The sequence below is a fragment of the Trachemys scripta genome, chromosome 9 (genome assembly GCF_013100865.1).
Source record: "Trachemys scripta elegans isolate TJP31775 chromosome 9, CAS_Tse_1.0, whole genome shotgun sequence".
NCBI classification, from domain to species: domain Eukaryota; kingdom Metazoa; phylum Chordata; order Testudines; family Emydidae; genus Trachemys; species Trachemys scripta.
The window spans coordinates 15,013,412-15,033,870 of record NC_048306.1 but is presented as its reverse complement, the minus strand read 5'-3'; the positions used below and the strand labels follow the sequence as shown (position 1 = coordinate 15,033,870).

General features: G+C 42.9%; 1 protein-coding gene across 1 annotated transcript in view; it reads left to right on the top strand.

Annotated features, from left to right (window-relative positions):
* TENM1 (teneurin transmembrane protein 1) overlaps positions 1-20,459 on the top strand; it is a 778,425-nt gene that overhangs the window by 719,353 nt on the left and 38,613 nt on the right. The window contains exons 25-26 of the mRNA XM_034781757.1: positions 16,811-17,177; positions 18,887-19,397. Of these exons, the coding sequence (XP_034637648.1) occupies positions 16,811-17,177; positions 18,887-19,397 (878 nt within the window). The remainder of the gene's footprint in view (positions 1-16,810; positions 17,178-18,886; positions 19,398-20,459) is intronic.

The following is a 20,459-nucleotide window of genomic DNA, read 5'->3' as shown; positions in this document are numbered from 1 at the left end:
ATGAAAGACACATTATAAAGTGGATTTTTTCTGCTTTACATTTCGAATAAAATAATCCGTAAATCTGTTGTTCCTAGTGGCAGTAAACACTGATAATTGCCAGCATAGATACTGCATATGCTGCTGTTACATGAAAAGTGGGGGGACTATTTTTTGCCATTGACTTCTACAAAGGATTTCATAAATCTACTCTGTTTTTATATGGTAGATGTCATATTTCATCTCTCTCACACTCTGTCACATATGACATGATCTAGCTAGACACACTGATAATGCACAGGCATGTATACATATAATCACAGCCGGATCCAAAGTCTACTGAAGTGAATGGATCCATTGACTTCAATAGGCTTTGGATCACCATCAGCTCTGCCGAGTGTTATGAATCCTGTGTGACTCACATCTGGCAGCCTTGCAACCCATTCCCGTAGCCCATTTGGAGTCTCATGCATCCAGCTGGGCTGCAAAGAGAGTCTGGAGTTGCTCCTCTAGGCCACCAGAGGGCGGCTGCTTGTTCTCCGCAGCCTCTCATCTTTCTGCTCCTCCTCCTGGGTCTGAGCAGGGAAGGAATAGGGGCTGGAAGAGGCAGATGGCTGGCAGGGAAAGAAGGGGGTGAGGGGTTCAGCCCTATTCCTGCCCCCATGCCACCTAGAGAGTCACCCAGATAGCCTCAGCTATCTTCCCATCTAGCACCCAGCACCCCCTCTACCACATGCAGCCCCCAGACCGCTATTGACCAGACAGCACCCCTGTACCCCAGCATCCACCCACCTATCACCCCATGACATCCTCCTCCCCAGCCCCATCATGCCACCTTTGGCTGAACAAGGAAGACACCCCTGAACTTGGATATCCTGTGGCTCTTTGGGGAATGAATCCCTGATGTAGTCAGCTGCCCCTTTTCGAGGTTTCATTGCCCTTCTCCCCCATCCCTAATGGCACAGTGTGATATTCAATGATATTCTTGGCTGGTACTAGCCTAGGCCTGCCAAGTGTCTGTTTCAGTGCAGACTCAGTGTGATTTAATGTACCTTCAAACTGCATTAACGCCTCACCAGATTTCCACATGTAAATCTGGCATATTGGCAGGGGTCAATATGGGGAACAGCTAGTCCCATGCTCTGCCCAGGGGCCTCCTTCACCCAGTGCCCAACCTCAGGAGCAGGGCCGGCTCCAGCTTTTTTGCCATCCCAAGCAGCGAAGGGAAAAAAAAAAGATAAAGCCGCGATCGGCGGCACTTCAGCAGCAGCTCTACCGCACTGCTTCATTCTTTGGCGGCAATTCAGCGGCCGGTCCTTCCCTCCAAGAGAGACTGAGGGACCCACCACCGAAGACCCGGACATGGCGCCCCTTTCTATTGGCCACCCCAAGCACCTGCTTCCTGTGCTGGTGCCTGGAGCTGGCCCTGCCCGGGAGGTACAGTAGGGGATCTTGAGAGAAAGGATCTCTGGAGATGGCATTTCACAGGAGGGAGGTTCCCCAGTGCAGCATCCCCTCCGTGTGTGCAGGCAGAAAGAATGATGGGTTCTTTGTAATTTATCTTCCATCCTGTGTAGTTCCTGAACTGCCTGAATGAAATCTCAGTTAGCTACTCTTCATTCCTTAAGCATGAGTAACCTTTGAGTGCATCTCTCAATTAAAAAGTGTTTCAGTATGACGGAATCTAGTTGTTGAGTTATTTGTGTCAGAGGCCTTGTATCCACAGTACTGAATTACACTGTCATAGATTTTTGATATTGCTTTGCCAGATTGGTGAAATCCTATACAGGGCACATATTGATAACTAAGTCAAATTTTTTTGTTCTGTTAAGATGAAATATTGGGCAGAAGTTATAAATAAAGAGTAAGTATGTTTGACTCCTTGGGATACTTGCAAAAACTATCAAACTACTCTCAGATAACTGGATAACTAGCCTGATGCCTGACACCAGGCTGACCAAACCCAGAAATAATGTCTGTAAGTAATGCAGCATATAGACCTTATATGAAAACAAATTTTCAAATAGTCTTATGAGGATACAACAAAGTTTGATTTAAACCTATTTGTCTTCCCATATGCCACCAAGTGGCTGGGTGAGGACCCTGACTACAGTAGAATTGGTGCACAGCTGGGGAGTGAGATATTCTGATGCTGTGAAGGACCCCCACACCCTTGTGCATCATAGAGTTAAAGTCACCCCTGCACGAACACTCAGCAGTAGACCTGAGCACTGCTCAAGTGCCACTTAAGTTTTATATTGAGGTCTTAAGAATCACATTAGTGGCCAGTAGGCCTTGTGCTGGCACTCTGCGCAGGAGAGAATTTCAACCAATACTGCATCTTGTCAAGGGGGCTCACTTCATCACAGCTAGCAGGAGTGTTCTGGAGGCAGGGCCAGTGGAGCTAGAAAGACCCATCCTGGCACCTGTGAACCTCCTTTGCAGACATCTTTGTTACTTGTATACAAAGGCAAGGTTTTGGCTCTTCAAAAATATTTGTCAGATGAACCTCTATCCCCAGAAGACCTGAATGGGATGGGAATATTAACAAAGCTTAGGTGACGGAACAGCAAAAAGAAGCACTGACCAAGAATTAAAAGGGTGAGATTTGATGGAGGTATAATAAATATATATTGGATTTTTTTAAAAAAAGATTAGAAGACCTGACATTCTTGTGCATGCTGTGTCTCATGAGTAACCTGTATTCCTGCCAGTGGGTTTGTGGATATTATTAAATCAGCTCAATCTGTATATATTTAGTCAAAGATCATCCAGCGATGTAGCTTCTTTCATTTGTTTTAAGTGAATTAAAAATCTGAAGATTTCCTGGGAGCTGGCTTCACTGTCTGTAGTCCAAACCTTTCAAGATGCCTAATGTAGTCTAGTTTGGCTTTCAGAAGCACTACAAAGTTAAGATGAGAGAAACTACATGGACTGGCACAATCCTAGGGTTCCAAACCGAGAATATGGTAATCCTCAACTTCTGAGCACAGCAATCACCAGAGCTGGCATTTCCCCCTTTGCAGAGCTCCATCATATATTAGGATTGAAATCCTGGCTCCACTGAAGTCAATGGGAAGTTTTGCCGTAGATTTCAATGGGGCCAGGATTTCACTCTGGGGTGTCAGTCTCCTCTCACATGGTGTAAATCAGGAGTAACTTGACTGAAATCAATGGTGTAAAGCCAGTGTAAGTGCAGAGGATAATTAGGCTTATAATTTTATAATCAGCACAGTGAATTTTTAAATAGTTTCCAACTGAAGAGTTGCATTTCAAAGCCAATTAAATGAAGGTTAGACCTAGTTGCTTAATTGAAAACATAACAACAACAGGGTAGGCGATCAATGAAATAAGGGTGTTTTTAAAAAAAAAAAATAGTACAGCAATACTTCTGACCTGCAAATTGCTTTAAGTGCCATGGGGAATCTGGAGCTCTGTAGATCTTGTCAAAACAATACAGTAATATGAACAAGTTCCAAAGAGCAGGACTTTGTAGCTCGTCAGCAAGAGAGAACTCTACAGAGTATTGATTCCCTTGTTGCCTTCATAGTCCTTGGGTCTCAAGACCGAAGCTTGTACAAAATGAGGTAAGACCAAAGAGAGCTCAATACTGAAAAGATTTACTTTTTATTAGACATAGAACTAACTTCTGCCCTAAGTTACCCTTGTGACCTGGTTGAAGTCAACAGAAAGAGAGCGAGAGTGAGAACAGCCACATAAAGGATGGAGATCACAGAGAGCAGCTACAACATGGCAAGTGAGGGAGCAGACGTAAGAACAAAATAATGTGAAAGAGAAGAGAAGCTCCTTCTATATTAAGAGTCAAGAGAGAAAGAGATAGTGGGGTTGCAAGAGGTGAGTGTCAAGGAAGAATTTGGCCAATGCCCTACTATAGAATACCAGTAAGAGGTTAAGTTTTTAGGTGTGCATCATAAAATTCGAGACCGAGAGAAATCCAAATAGAACAATAGTGAGCAACATCTTGTACAATATGTTCTATTGACAATAACCATCACATTTACAAGCAAATTAGCTAAAACACCTGAAGGTCATTTTGCTTTTTTCAAACTGGGCCTTCATTTCCTGCTGATAGATTCCATTGGGACAGGTAGGGTATGCAAAATGATATGCCACTTTGGAGAATTAATTTAAGAAGTTTAGTAATGTAGGTCACATTGCAGGAAAATCATAAATGGCTGAACATCATTCAGTATCCATTCAATCAAACCCTCAAACTAAAATGAGAAACTGAACAGCATGGAGTGAGAAGTGATGAAAGTCATGACACTGTTAGGTTCTCCATCTGTATGTACATTTCACGCCCAAACAAATCTTTGAATAGATGCTATTAGATTTCTTTATGACTCTTCAGTGCTAGATTTATGAATCCATATCACTAGCTTCAAGAGACCGTCTCACTTTTTCAATTCCTACCATAAACTGTAATACACACCTAGGAAGGTTTAATAAAAGGTCTCTCCAAAGTTTTGGGTAGCAAGATAGGGCCTGATCCTGTAAACCCTGTAGGACTTGTGAGCAGTCTCTCTGTTTTACAACATCATGTTTCAGCTTAGCAGCCAGAAGGAAGATGTGGCTCTTGCTATTTGCTTAAGCAAGGTAAGGAAAACTCTCTAGGTTTCCTGGTAAGGAAAGAAAGAAAAGTGGAAGGTGAGAAGAGAGGAAAATGGGGGGACAGATTTGAGAAATGGGAGGAAAGAAGAGGCAAAGCGGGGAAGAGAAACAGGAGGAACTGAAAATATAGGGAAAGAAGAGAAAAACAGGAAGGGGGAACATGCTGGAAAAAATGCTAGAATTATTGTTCCAGTGCTCTGAAGTGTGTTTAGGTCACAGTCTTGCAAAGATTTAATGTACATGCTTAACTTCACACCTTGGGAGTAGACCCTTTGTAGTAAGTAACTTCACTCAAAATGTGTAAAGTTTTGCAAGTGGCTAAGTCTTTGCAGGATCAGGGTCTGTCTTTGTTGATTCTGTTTAATAATAATGAGGGTGAATGTTAACTACTCTTGTAATCAGCTGAAGTTTTTAAGTACTCATTACACTCTATCCTAGACCTTGGGGTCAAGATTTACCAAGTCAAGGGGAGCTGCTAGCTGCTTAGCTATTTAGAAAATCATACCACTTATTTAAGTTTCTAACTGTGGGCTTAGGAACTGAACTTTAGGCTGCTATTTTTGAAAGCCTTGGCCCTGGAGTTTGTATGGAGGAAACTGGGCATGTCCTTGAGCTGGTCCACACTAACCCCCCACTTCGAACTAAGATACGCAACTTCAGCTACGTTATTCACGTAGCTGAAGTCGAACTATCTTAGTTCGAACTTACCGCGGGTCCACACGCGGCAGGCAGGCTCCCCCGTCGACTCCGCGTACTCCTCTCGCCGAGCAGGAGTACCGGCGTCGACGGCGAGCACTTCCGGGATCGATTTATCGCGTCTAGACAAGACGCGATAAATCGATCCCAGAAGATCGATTGCTTACCGCCGAACCCGGAGGTAAGTATAGACGTACCCTTTATCTTATCTTGAGCCCTGTGTTTTCTGATTATAGGCTGGATATTGGCACAATTGGCAAATTGACTGTCATAGACTGGTCCGTGTCATAGCAGCGCCATATCTGCTCCAGGCTTGCCTTTATAACTGATCCTTTTAATGTCTGTCCAAACATATACCACAGCAGTAACAAACACTCTGGCTGATAACTTAAAACAAGCGGACTCCTCAATAGCTGGGTTGTGATTCCAACATTTTCCAGTGTGTTTCTGTAAAAGCCCCTTATAATGTGAATATTAATCATCTTTGAGTGTTTCTACCCGGAATACAGTCTCTTGTTTATGCTGAATAATACAACCAGCCTAATTATTATTTATTGATTGTTTAGAGAGTAAGCAGCAGTACTTGTTTGCTTTCAATATTGGATGACAGCTATTTAAATGACATTGATTTTGTATAGTTAAAATATTTATTATGTAAATATGTATGAAAAATTAGATTCCAGAATATCTACAAGATTTAGTGGATAAAATGAACCTTGAGGCTTTTTTCTATGGAGGTTTGAATCTTGTCAATCTAATCGCAATAATCTTGTAGGAACTATGTTTTCCTTGATTTTACATGATCATATTTTTACATCTGGGCACATCTTCTGGACACAGCACCTGACCCAAGTGTAATGAGGTTCAGTATTAGGAATCACCCTGTGTCAGCTGGTCTTTTTTATACTCTTTTGGAAAAGTGCTATAGAATTTAATAGAAAAATGCAGACTTTTCTATACATTCTCTTGAACCATTCTGTGCATATATTAGAGGATTCCATCCTTGCTCTAGAATGCTATAGGATGATTTTTTTTAAAAAAATGTAAAAAGGAATGTATTTGCTATTAAATTTTGCAGGGTTATAGTATGATTTCTATAGAGCTATTTCTACAGAAACCTATTGGCTTCATCCCTATTAAATTCTATAGGAATTTTCCATATGGGCATCCTGCCGTAACCAAGAAATGCAAAACACCTAATTCTTTCCTCCTCCTCGCTTTCTCCTTGCATGGGTGGAGTTTTTGTTCGCTTGGGCTTGCTTGTTTCACAATACAGTTCTTGTCAGAGTAATGAACCTTGCTTTTTGTTTTGAAAGCAGTGCTGCTATTCATTCGAGTCCCTTGTGGGGAGGTGAGTTCTACAGCCTTGATCTAGCTGCTGAGAAAATTCTGTCTCTGGCACTCCCAAATCTTGCTCTCATGATCAACAGACCCAGTCCAGATTTTGCTTTGAAAGCTCTGTTCGGTGATGGGGTCAGTGAAGAATCAGACTGGAGAATGTAGCTGTTGTGAGAGGTTGTGGTTACTCTGAGACATGCAAACTCTTGGGCAGCCTGAACCAAACCTATGGGAAGCTTTGACAGTGAAGGCAGAGACCTTGAGTTTGACTCTGCATTCAGCAGGAACCGACTGCTGTAAGCAGAGCATTAGAGTGATGTGCTCACAATGGCTTGAGTTTTTCAGCAGGAAAATCGATGCTTTCTCTACCAGGTTTTGGGGGATTTTTTAGATTTGGTGGCTTCACTCCTAGATATCTTCTCTTCCCCCACCATCGCCCCCTTCTACCCCCAGATTCCCAGACACTCCAGGAGTGGAGCTTCTCTAAAGCAGAAGGCACCAGAGTATCTGTACAGTGGTACATCCTTCCACTTCACCCTCTGTCCACCCCTGTCCTGTTTCAGCTATGCAAGAAGCTCATGCTAAGTTCTGCTTCCCAAAAGCTTCCACCACTTTGTGTAGTGGAACTACACCGGCCCTCCACACTCATAACTTCCTGGGGTCCAAATGGAAACATCTGATTTCAAGGAAACTTTGAGCCAAACAACTAGGCTTAGCAACTTGTAGGCAGCCTTCTTAGAATCATGGCTTTCTCACCTCCCAGAAGTGCTGTCTGGCTGCACAGCATGTGGCCCAAGAGTGACAGTGTAAAGCAAAACAAAAGTTTCCATTTATTCTTCTTCCAGTGGTTGTACATATTCATTCTGCTGTAAGGAATTGTGCACCCAGCATATCGTTGTCAGAGAAATTTTCCCTCTGCAGTAAATACCTGGGCAGTCGAGCACCCTCAGCTGCCACACACCACTTCGTGCTGGTATAAAGCCACCCTCTCGGTTCCTTCTTACCACACATGGTGGTTTTTGCAGTGATTACAATCTTGCTGCTGCAAGGTCTTCCCTCATTCCTTGTACAGATACCTGTTTTTACATAAAGTGGCTGTATATTTAGTTAGAGCAGGGATGGGCAAACTTTTTGGGCCGAGGGACACATCTGGGTGGGGAAATTGTATGCAGCCCCCGGGGCAGGGGTGTGGGAGGGAGTGCAGGGTGTGGGAGGGGTTGCGGTGTGCAGGAAGGGGCTCAGGCAAGGGGTTGGGGCAGAGGAAGAGTGCGAGGTGTATGAGGGTGCTCAGGGCAGGGAGTTGGGGTGCAGGAAGGGTGCGCGGTGCAGGCAGGAGGCTTAGGGCAGGGAGTGGGGGAGGCGAGGTACAGGAGGGGTTTGGGCTCTGGGGTGGCAGCAGCATGCATCGGGGCCAGGGCAGGCTCCGGGGGGGGGGGGACAGAGGGCTCTGCGTGCTGCCCTTGCCATGCCTCTAGGTACCTCCCCCGAAGCTCCCATTGCCGCGGTTCCCCATTCCCGGCCAATGGGAGCTGCGGGGGATGGTGCCTGGAGGCAAGGGCAATGCACGGAGCCCTCTGCCCCCCCTCCGACCCTTCCGCCCAGGGGCCACAGGGACGTGGTGCTGGCCGCTTCTGAGAGCGGCACGGGGCCCACAGCACCACGGGGGGCAATCCCGTGGGCCGGATCCAAAGCCCTGAGGGGCCGGATCCGGCCCATGGGCCATAGTTTGCCCACCCCTGAGTTAGATAGTCTATAGTTAAGGTAGTGATTAGTTAGACATACATTTTTGGCAAGTAGGGTTTTTTAGGCCTGTAGGCTGACCAATTCAGTTTTTGGTACCAGAGCTGGAGTCATGTCTCGAACTGTGGGGTTTAAATCATGTCGCTCATGCAGGAAACCAATGTCAGTGAGCAACCCACAATCCAACTGCCTTAAATACTTGGAGGAATCCCATGTGAGGGACAGATGTCACATTTGTAGAGGGTTTAAGCCTCACTCTAAGAAGGACAGAGCGGCTAGGCTTAAGTATATTCTTATGGAGGCAGCATTCTGTCCCCTCTGAGCTGTCCAGTTCGCAGTGGGCACAGGGTACATCAGCTTCGGTCCAGAGTGCTCCCCCTGACTTACCAGGGTCAAGAGCTTGATCACTGTCACTGGTGCCAAGTAAGAGGCACAAGACCTCCAGGGACTCAGTACTTCACTCAACATGACCCATTATACTGAAGCCTTCTAAAAGCAAGGTTCTGGAAGAGATGCTGAAAGGAGGCACTCCTTAAAACACTCTTCAACTAGGAAATGGTTGTCAGCTCCAGGGCCTGTGCCAGGTCTGTCGAGATTGACCCCCTGAAGTGCCCAGTGCAGCTTTTTCAGGCTACCTCCTGATATCTTTGAGCCAAGAGGCATTAATGGTACTGTTGACACCAGAGGTGTATGCAGCTGCTAGATACCTACTTAAGAGCTACTTAATCTTTTGGTACCAGTTTCTCCAGTGGTGCAGGAAGATCTTCAGTCAGTACCAATGCCTAAGGACCCTACTCCAGCATCTCTGAAGCGTGTGATGCCAATGCCACCTACGCTTTACTTACCTCGGAAGATGGTACCATTGAGGGAGAAGTCAGCTATGACTTCTCCGGTATCACCATCCCTGGTTTCTGGCTGTCTCTCTTCAGTACTGACAGGTTCTGCTCCCCCATTACTGGAAGACTCAGATTCTTCGTCTTCTTCAGATTCAGAGATTGGGTCCTATGAATCCCAAGCTAGACAGGAGAGGCATCCTCCGTCACAGACGTGTGTCCCATGGTTCCCACAGCAACCTCAGCAATGACCATCAGACAAGGGGCAATGGCCTGGTCAGGGATGGGGTCCCAGGAACATGTCAATGAACTTTCTGGTCCCCCTGGGTTCCAGCTGCCAGGTCATCCACCTCATTCTCTTTCCTTGGACACATGTCGAGAGCATCAGCACTGGAGACAACATCTTCCTGTTGTCAAGACCAGGACTGGTACCGAACCGGTGGAAGCCACCTCAGTGGTTCCTCCAGCAGAGGAGATAGAGCATACCCTGTTTCAACATCTGTGTGTTTCTTCTTCCTCATCACCAGCTGAGGTGGTAGAGGCAGTGAGCAATTCTTTCCCACCAAATCATTATAGAGCTCACCAAGGTATATTAAAAAGGATAGCCATAGTCCTAGATATCCAGGAGGCCCATGAGAAATCCCACAACCTGGTGAATATTTTGGCTTCAACAGAACTCACCAGGGTGGCTCTGTCAATCAATAAGGCTATTATGGAGCCAGTCAAGGGGTTGTGTCATACCCCATCTTTCCTCACCCCACAATGAAAAGGGCGGAGAGGAGATACTATGGCCCTTCTAGGAGATTTGAGCACCAGTACACACATCCCTAGATAATGATAGCATGACCTTGTAAGTTACTGATGGTTATTTGAGAAATAGTTATTTACCACAAACTGTACAAATTATGAGTACAATGTGTAAAAGCACCTACATGACTTAAGAGTCTAAGTTCCATTGATTTTTAAAGTCAGTGAAACTTGGGTGCTTTTGAAAATTTTACTCTCTCTTACTAAATAAAGAGAGAGTGAAATCCTGGCTCCACTAAAGGCAACAGGAGTTCTGCTGTTGATTTCAACGGGACCAGAATTTCACCTTCACTTTAAAACTGTGTGAGCAGGAGAGATCATCAAAAGAAAGGGTGTAAGGCAAGATGAGGAGCGGGACAAAGACAGAGTCCAGTGAGGCCCATGGAAAGTGGAGAGACAAGACATAGGCATTGCCAAAGCAAGAGGAGGACTGGGGGAAGGACAGTATTGGTTAAGATATTGCGAAGGAGAGAATGTCTGACGGTGTCAAAGGCGGCAGAGGAGTGAAGGAAAATGAAGATGGAATATAGGCCCTGAGATTTCCCTAGGAAGGGATCACTAGAAATGTTGGTGAGAGCGGTTTAATGGAGTGAAAGAAGCAGAAACCAAATTGGAGGATGGAGTTAAGAGGAGGAACTCAAGGCAGAGGTTGTAAATGTGTTCAATTAGTTTAGAGATAAGGGGGCATGGTAAGACATTTAACTGAGCCATTTAGAGTTGATGTCATAGGGAACGGCCTTCTCTCTAAAAGGCCTTTGTTCCATGAATATAAATATAAAAATGGTGATTGCTTTGCAATAAACATAAAAACTGCAATTGATTTGTGTTATCTCTTCTCTCTAATTGCCTCATATATCAGTTTGGAATTTAGGGAACTAAATTCATCCAATAGCAAAGAATGTTTTATGGGTCTGCTTCCTAACAGGGGAAAAAGGCTTTTTTTCTTTTTCCCTTGATGGACAGTTCATATATAATGAAATGTATTTCCTTGAAGAGGGCACACACAAGTCCTCCTCTGCCTTAAAATTCCAATAATACCTGTGTGCAGGGGTTGTGTAGGCTGCATGGCTGTGCACAGGTCCTTTGCACCCCTATGTGCTAGGGTGGTGGGTTCCATCTCAACTCTGAATAAGTCAGCATGGAAGGTGGGTGGGCAGGCCAGGAGACTATTAGATCTATGTTTACATGGAACTAGTGGGCACAAACCTCTGACCAAAGGATGTGAAGCTAAGAGACTGTTATAGCAGCTGCCTAGAGGCTGACAAGCTATTCTCCTAATTACAAAGGTAGATTTCATTCTGCATTCCCCACCTAGTAGCCCACACAAAGCCCATTTACTTGGGCTTTATGCAGGAGAGCGATGAATGTATAAGTTTTAAATGCAATAACTGCTGTAATTGAGTTGTATAATCCTGCAATAGTGAGAGCACCAAAAGCAAAGACTTGTTATGAAACAAGTAGAGGGATGTAGTCTTACTATAAGGAAGAGTCCTCCAAGTGTCTGACTGCAGTGAGCTAAATTCTCTCTCCAGATATCATTTTTAAAAAATCTAGGCTTCCGAGAGAAACTGGCAATGTCAATGTCAACAAAAGGAAAGGTCCTGGAAAAGAGAGCAACTGTCAGAAAATGATGAAAAATATCTGCAGATGTCAACTCTGAGAAAACTCTGAGGAAATGTAGCAAGGCATCCAGCGGAAAGTTTAGGAAAGCAGGGCTGTCCTGCCTCCAGCAATTGACCAATAATGGACTTCATGAAAATCTGATCTTACATGAAAGAAATCAGCCAAATGGTTTTAATGGGCAAAGGTTTTGAACACAAGAAGAGAAAGGCAGACTATATAAAAGGACAGTCTGTTGAGTGAAAATGGTTTGGCCTCTGTTGAAACAGTAGCTGTAGGTGTCTTTGAATAGGAGGAGATAAAAAACTAGATTAGTGGCAAAAATAAAATGGAGGATCAAGTTTGAAGATGCCTATCCAAAATAGAATAAGAAACTGATTTAGCATAAATGGAAGTGCTCAGGGCTGAGCAGTATAGATATGAAGTAATCCATCATGCTGTGCCATGAGAAAAACATCTTTTTGGCAGGAATTTCATGCTGCTACATGAAATTGACTTAAAATATACCAACCAGGCATAGCTGGAAAACAAAGAAATAATGCATCCTATGCTCTGAATTTGATGTGGCCTGCCTGATGAATGAAATGTATCCAAGTGCTAAGAAATCCTGTGCCCCAACACTTAAACCTTTGGTGCCCTCTGATAACGGCCATTAGGTTCAATGGGTTGATTTTTTTCTTCTAATAAAGCTAAATAAAGAGTACAAGTGGCTTGCTAAACACATACAAAATATTGACATTATTTTGTACGTGTTTAGCAAGCCACTCGAACTCTTTATTTAGTTGTAATACTTGTCTTTTTGAAGTAGCCAACTTATTTGAAGAAAAAAAGCACAGTGAAGGGTTCAAAATCAAAGAACACCCTCAAGTTAGCATGAAAGAGGTCTCTTATACACACAAAATTACCATTGAATTCAGTGGGAGTTCTCTATCCTATCTAATATAGCTATGCCAGACAAAAAAATCTGGTAAAGCCAAAATTAAGGTTTTAGGTACATATCTGTGATTTAAGTGCATATCACCTTTCTAAAATATTTGCGTTAAAAATATTTAGAAAGCCAGGCAAGTAGGAGTTAATGTTGACCTTCACCAACAAGGCATTGACTCTAACTCTCCGCAGCAGTAGGGGCAACACAAGAAGTTGCCATCTAAATGCAGAGTCCCACGAAAACTGCATGTTAAAATAAATATGCAAAAATGATGACTCTTGGAGCTATCATTTCACCTTGCATCCATTTCCATTGCACAAGGTTGTTAGTCCGCAATGAACTAAAACTGGACTGTCGCCCAACGATTTGGGTATGTGAGAAATACAGGATTGGACCTTAACTGGAACCTCACCAGCCTACATTTACTTCAGGATAATCCGCAGTGCCACATTCATTCAGTTACATTGTTTGAAAGGCAACAGCCCTTCGAATAATAAAAATACCATTTACAGTTGTCTTACTTTTAAGGGGTAAGAAAAATAAATATAAAAGCAGGAAAGATAGTTTATAAGGGTTTTGAAGTACCGCTTCCGATTAAAGAGCATAATATCATGCCTAAACCTCTAACTCTAACTGAAGGGCTTTTATATGAACAGGTTTTTAATAGCCACGAGGCACAGTCAAATCAAATGGGAATTGGAGTGGTCCTCTGTAATTTGTGTATTAGACTTGGATGAAGCACCAACTGACTGTTTGGTCACAGAGAACTGCCAGAGGGTAATTTGATTGATGGAAAAGAATACAAAGAGGTAGAATAACCAGTGCATTTTCAAGGTATCATTGAATCTAACAAACATGGTGCAGTATTTGCTCAGACATATCTGAATTCCCCTGATCATGTTAGGAAAAATGAAGATCTTATTAGCTTATTTGGCCAAATTCTGCTGTGATACACCAGTGTGATTCCACAGTAACTCCATTAGCTTCAGCAGATATTTCAGATTTACACGAAGGTAACAGAGAACAGACATTGACCCTTGGTAACAAAAACTGTACAGGTCTCCCCAACTAATATTTCATCCGTTTATTTTGATAGACAGAAAAAAGCATCCATCAACATATGCCAAATCCTCAGCTGATCTAAATCAACAAACCTCTGTTGAAGTCAATGCAGCTATACTGATTTACTTCAATTGGAGATCTGGCCCCCTAGATTTTAAATGCCTTTGACTTAAATTAAAAATACAGTCACATAAAAACCTATTATTAGCCTAAAATCAGAGAAGCTGATAGCTTGGCTTGAATTTACTAAATTACTAAAATCTGCAAAGTCACAGATAGTTTCTCACAGTGGGAGGACCGCAGATTAGCCACTGAGCAAAGGCAGCGTGATTCACCCAAGGTGTCTGCTCGCAAAATAAAACCAGCTTCAAGACTTCGCAGATGGTATGGTGGAGCATCTCCTTTGTCTCACACGAACAAATATAATTATGGTGGAAATAGTTGTTTCAGCCTGAGATTTCCACAACCAGCACATGATCTAGCCACGGCCGTGGTTTATCACAGATCATCTCTACACCAAAGCGACCTATGAGGAAGAAGCAGGGAAGTAGGTGTTTCTTTCCTGCTACCTTTAATGTGTTCTTTGTTTTTTATAATTGTACAACATCTCTGCAATATGAGTACACTGAAGGCACATTTTATCAGGCCCTCTAAGTCTATTTTTAGGCATTATTTTCTGTTCCTACATAGTTTTGTTCAACTTCACAATGATCCCTCACTTGAAAAGAGGAAACCAGAATGAAGGCTGAAGCCATATATAAATCCAGCCCTAACTCCTGCTGTAGAGAACAGAAAGTCACCAAGAAAATGAAATGAGCACCTCTACAACTGAACTCTGTTTCCAACTGTTTCACCCCATCTATCGTCATTTGGAATGACTCAGCCACCTGCTGCAGTAGAAATCTTGAACCAGCAACATCAGTCTTAATGCCAGTTACTATGCTATCTAGCAAAATGGAGTAAAAGAAGGAATCTGATCATCCAGTGAGCTTCCCTAATTCTGCGGTGTAGCCAGTATAACCACCCAGGGCGACACATATTAGTCACATTGCCCTCACTTTATAAAAACATCAATTATCAAACTAGCAACATACTTCTTGGAATGAGCTTATTCAGGAAATATTGAATCTTGAGTAACTGAACAGACTTTTCCTTCAGCCTGGTGCCTCAGCAGATCTCAGACAGGCAGGTATCCTGGGATACCCATACTCTTCACCATATGTCATTCCTTAATGCTGAGTCTTACGTTAGCATCTGCAGTCTCTGAATTCGTAGAGGTTTTAATTAGCACCGTGAAAAAATGAAGCACAACAGCAGCAGCAACAAGAACAAAGTAATAGTTGCCACAAAACCTTCTGCATGGAATATGTTACATTTTATTGATTTATTTACTTACTATGTTTTAAATATTTAACCTGGAAAGTCCCGTTCAGATGAAATCATTTCTTTTCTCAGAAACACCACCAGTCAAAAACAGGCTATAATGTAACCTTCATGGCTTTATTGTTATTTGAGCCTTCAGTAGTGAAACTATAGTTCAACTCCTCCCCTGGCCAGCGCTGGGAGGAGGAGCGGGTCTTCTAAAAGCCTGATGACCAGGCCAAGATTCCCAGGAAAAACCACAGTAGGGGACATGTCGCTGTGTTCTTTTGAAACATAGCAGAATGCAGCCCCAGCTAACATGTGGCAGACAGCAGCATGTGAGCTAGATGAATGGGAAAGGTACTGGCCATACCCCCTAGCTGGCAGGCCATATTCCCAAGGGTCATGATGCACCAGAAACAATGGCACTGGGGTCATGCCTCTAACACTATTTTGAGCACTATTTTGGAAATCTTGCTTTTGCTGCTGCACTGAAGGAAGAGGTTCCCACTGATCCTTACCACTCCCGCCCACATAGTACAGGGCAAAATCTAACCATAAGCATATAGATATTACTTAATCCACCACTGAAATATGGTATTCATAAAACAAATACAATCATTACAAGTACTTATGATTAATTAGATACTGTATTGGGTTATGAAGAATTAACTAGCTAATTGTTGGGATGGTAGATAAGGCTTATTAACATTCCTCGGCCTGGTCCACACTAACCCCCCACTTCGAACTAAGATATGCAACTTCAGCTACATGAATAACGTAGCTGAAGTCGAAGTACCTTAGTTCAAACTTACCGTGGGTCCAGACGCGGCAGGCAGGCTCCCCCGTTGATGCCGCGTACTTCTCTCGCCGAGCAGGAGTACCGGCGTCGACGGCGAGCACTTCTGGGATCGATCCGGGATTGATTTATCATGTCTAGACAAGACGCGATAAATCGATCCCAGAAGATTGATTGCTTACCACCGGGCCCGGAGGTAAGTATAGACCTACCCTTAGTAAATAAGCATTGAAAAAATATCCTGTTCCTCTGCTCTGTAGGTTTTCCTCTTGGACTAGCAATCAGTTAGTGTTATAACACTGACAGTCCCTTGCTAGTTTTTCACTCTGCCAAAGCTCCGTGCAACCTTGAAACAATAACATTCAAACTTGGAAAATTTTCTGGCTGATGTTGCATGACATGAATTGTGTGTGTTTTTATTTGCATGAATGCATATGGTATTATGATGTTCCCACCTAAATGGACTTGTGCAAGTAGTACATTTAAACTTCAGATGATGCTAAGTTATAATAGAAATAAGCATTTCTTCCACATTAATGCTAGAAATGATCCAACCATTTGAAAATGCTTTGCTGAAATTTTTTCAAGAGCCAGACAAACAAGCTTGAAGTTGTAATATAATGGAACACCAATGACATCCAAAGACCACCGGGTGCCCAGATACCATGGTGATGAGCACAGTTTAAAAGCATGTGTATAAATGGGTCCCCTATAGTTATTTAAATGGAGTATATTCCCTAATACTATTTTGAGGGTTGTACCCGTCACTTGCTTCTCTTTTTAAAAAGCAGTAATTACACGTTTTGTGGGTGTTAACTACCACATGAGTTAATCACAATGAATGTTATAATAAAAATGGATAAAGATCAACCACTCATCGTATTGCAGAAAACATTGCCAATTCATTTTCTTTCTTTCTTTTTTTCTTTTTTTGCATCCATCAGAAGACTTTTATGGAAAGTGGTATTGAGGGAGAAAAAAGCCACTTAATCAAATCTAGTCTTCTTTTTGCAGGTGCGGTTAGAGTGGCCAACAGACCTCGCCGTCAACCCTATAGACAACTCATTGTATGTACTGGACAATAACATTGTGCTGCAGATTTCTGAAACTAAGCGTGTGCGAATTATTGCGGGTCGCCCTATTCACTGCCAGGTACCAGGCATGGATCATTTCTTGGTCAGCAAGGTTGCAATCCATTCAACCCTGGAATCAGCTAGAGCAATCAGTGTATCTCACAGCGGGACACTGTACATTGCTGAGACAGATGAAAGAAAGATAAACCGCATACAGCAAGTTACAACCAATGGTGAGATCTCCATAATTGCTGGAGCCCCAACAGATTGTGACTGCAAGATTGACCCAAATTGTGACTGTTTCTCAGGTGAGCAGAAGCTAATCATTTCCCTTCCCAATTTTGTTGAGAGCCCGTAGTCTTGGTTTGGGTTACAGTATCTGCAAGAACAAAAACTGTTTAGTGGTTCTTTTTCCTTGAGAAGCTAAAAAATTCTGTAACAATTTGGCAAATCTTTTTGAATTCATTTAATTAAGCAGAAAATAAATGTGTATCTTTCCACCATAGGCAATGAAGGAGCCTCCGGGTGGGCTTTATCTACCCTGTTTTGAAGCAGATCGTTACGCACAAATCTAAATTCACTCTGAGCCTACCTTATATGTCAGTTTTGTCTATCCATTTGCAGATATCATCATCCTCCATCAGAGCTTGGGATTTACTTTCAGTGCTAATTACTTGGAGTCCACATAGCCCTTTTCATCAAGTGTCCCAAAGTGCTTCACACAGAATGTAAAACCCTATTTTATGCCTCCTCTAAACCTGAACCACAGAGGATGTTAAAAAGTTGCCTCTTGCTGCAAATTTTAAGTGGTGTAGCCAGCACGCCTCTGGCACAACACACACTGTGTGTGCCAGTCAACACTTCTGGCAACGCAAGCTGCTCCCTCCTTCACACACCGGAATACTGGGAGCCAAATTATGACTACCTCCTTCATAAATGCTCTGGGAGAGGAGAATGCACTCATTTATTTCAGGCTTCATCTACCACTCCAATGCAGTCACCTCTGGCAGGAAACATGGTAGCAGTTTAACAGTGCAGAGCAACTCAGCACAACATTTTAGATAAGAAAGCAGAGTTACTGTATCTAATTATAATACTACAGGGGGGAATTGTCGATAGGCTGGCTATAATTACACAGATTGGAATTCGGCCAGGACACTGGAATTAACACCCCTCCTTGGTGCCAGAGGTTCGTTAATGACCAAAAAGCGTTGTTTGCATCTGTGATATGAAGAGAGAAAAATCAAACACCTGTGGGCCACAGGTTTGGTTCACTGATACGTCACACTGCAGTAGTAATGAAAGCACCAAGTACACCTCTAAGTGACATCAGGTTCAAATATAGGGGAGATTGACCTCCAAAGTCTCCACTCCGTTTGACCATATTCAACTAATAAAGGACAACAATGGAGATTCTGCCAGCACTCCTTAGGCTGCAGTGACTTGGCTGAAAAGTCTGGAGGAAGAGAGATGCAGTGCAGTCCAGTCCTGATAGTAGCCAGTGCTGGCTGGGAAGGGGGCATGGTTGATATTTCTCATTCATTCTGTACTACAGTTTATTACACGCTGGTTGTTGGGTTGGGTTTTTTTGTTGTTGTTGGGTTTTTTTAATATAAAATAATCTGCACTTGTAATTGTATCCAAATTACTGCTATTTCTTTTATGAGTGGATATTTTATTTATGGAATTATTGTACTTTGACTATATGACAGTGGGAAAGAAGTGAGGAGAGAATCTTCAGTTGTCATTATTTTATGCTTTCGCATCTTACAATGTAATAGTTTTCCCAGCAGCAGGCTTTTGGATTTAGCAAAATTGGTGTAACTGAGATAATTGTATCTTATTGTTAATCTTCAGTGATGCTGATTCAGAATTACACCATTTTAGATAATGGATTTTAAATTCATTGAAAAAAAATTGGTTCACTTACTCTTATCAAAGATTCTGGAGGCAGAGTGTGATGTCTCACACTGTGAAAAGGTAAACACAGAGATTATGGATTATATTTCTTTTCCAGGTGATGGTGGATATGCCAAAGATGCAAAGCTGAAAGCACCTTCTTCTCTAGCAGTCTCTCCTGATGACACACTGTACATAGCAGATCTTGGCAATATTCGCATCCGTGCAGTCAGTCGAAACAAGGCTCATCTCAGTGACATGAATATTTATGAGATTGCATCCCCAGCAGACCAGGAATTGTATCAGTTTACCACCAATGGGACCCATCTTCACACACTTAATCTGATAACGAGGGACTATATTTACAATTTCACATACAATGGAGAAGGAGACATTGCCACAATCACTAACAGCAATGGGAATTCAGTTCATATTCGCAGAGATGCTAGTGGGTTGCCTCTGTGGCTAGTGGTGCCTGGAGGCCAGGTGTATTGGCTAACAATAAGCAGCAATGGTGTTCTGAAAAAGGTATATGCTCAAAGCTACAGCTTAGCCCTGATGACCTATCCTGGCAACACAGGACTTCTAGCAACCAAAAGTAATGAGAATGGATGGACAACAGTTTATGAGTAAGTTCCTAATTTTAAACATCTTTTTCTTTACTCTGAAGTTTCATAAAGCATGCTATTTGGAATGAAAATTGTATTTTTTCAAGCCATTTCTAATAACAACAGTTCCAATAACTCGGCACAAGACAAGACATGTAGAGCTGTTGCATAAGCTTATACACTACACAGCAGTATTAATTCTTAAGTGTCAAAGCCTGCTGTATGTGAAAGCACCATACTTAGTACATATTAAGTGTTACAAAAAGTACTTGAAATTATACTTCGTTTGCCCTTTGTTATTTAAAACCAGGGCCGGCTCCAGCATTTCTGCTGCCCCAAGCAAAAAAAAAAAAAAAAAAAAGCCGCGATCGGCGGCGGCAATTGGGAAAAAAAAAAAGCTGCAATTGGCGGCGGCAGTTCAGCGGCATGTCCTTCGCTCCTAGAGGGAGTGAGGGACTTGCCGCCCCCGAATTGCCGCAGGTGCTGCCCCTCTCCCTTGGCCGCCCCAAGCACCTGCTTGTTAAGCTGGTGCCTGGAGCCAGCCCTGTTTAAAACCCCTGCTATCTGTAAGGTATGTTTGTGACTTTGGTTAGACAGCAGCTGGAGGAACAGAGAGAGAGAGAGCTCTAGTCTAGAAACCAACTGAGGGAATGAGGAAGGTCCATGAAAAACTTTGGAGAGAGACCTTTTTGCATCTTGGATTGCATTTAATTGAGTTGATCAGTGTGGTTGAGACTACAAATAAGAATAGAGGCTGTGGCAGTAGCTTTGTTACTCAGGAAGTTAGCAGAAGGTGGTTGAGCAGGTGAAGATGCAGGTGATGAAATGGAGCAGGAAATTTGCCTTGGGGAAGAAGGTAAGAAGGGAGAAATAGTGTTAGCAGAACACTTGACTTAAACTTGGAGAGAGTGCTGCAAGAGGAAATAAAGTTGGGGATCTTAAAGGAATGAAAGTACAGAGATAGAGAAAGATGGAAAAGTTTTCAACCGTAGGAAAAGAGGATATATAATAATTAGCAAGGGAGTCCAGGAGAAAGGCCTGAGGAGTGGTGGATGCTAAATATAAACTTGAAAGGACTTCCAA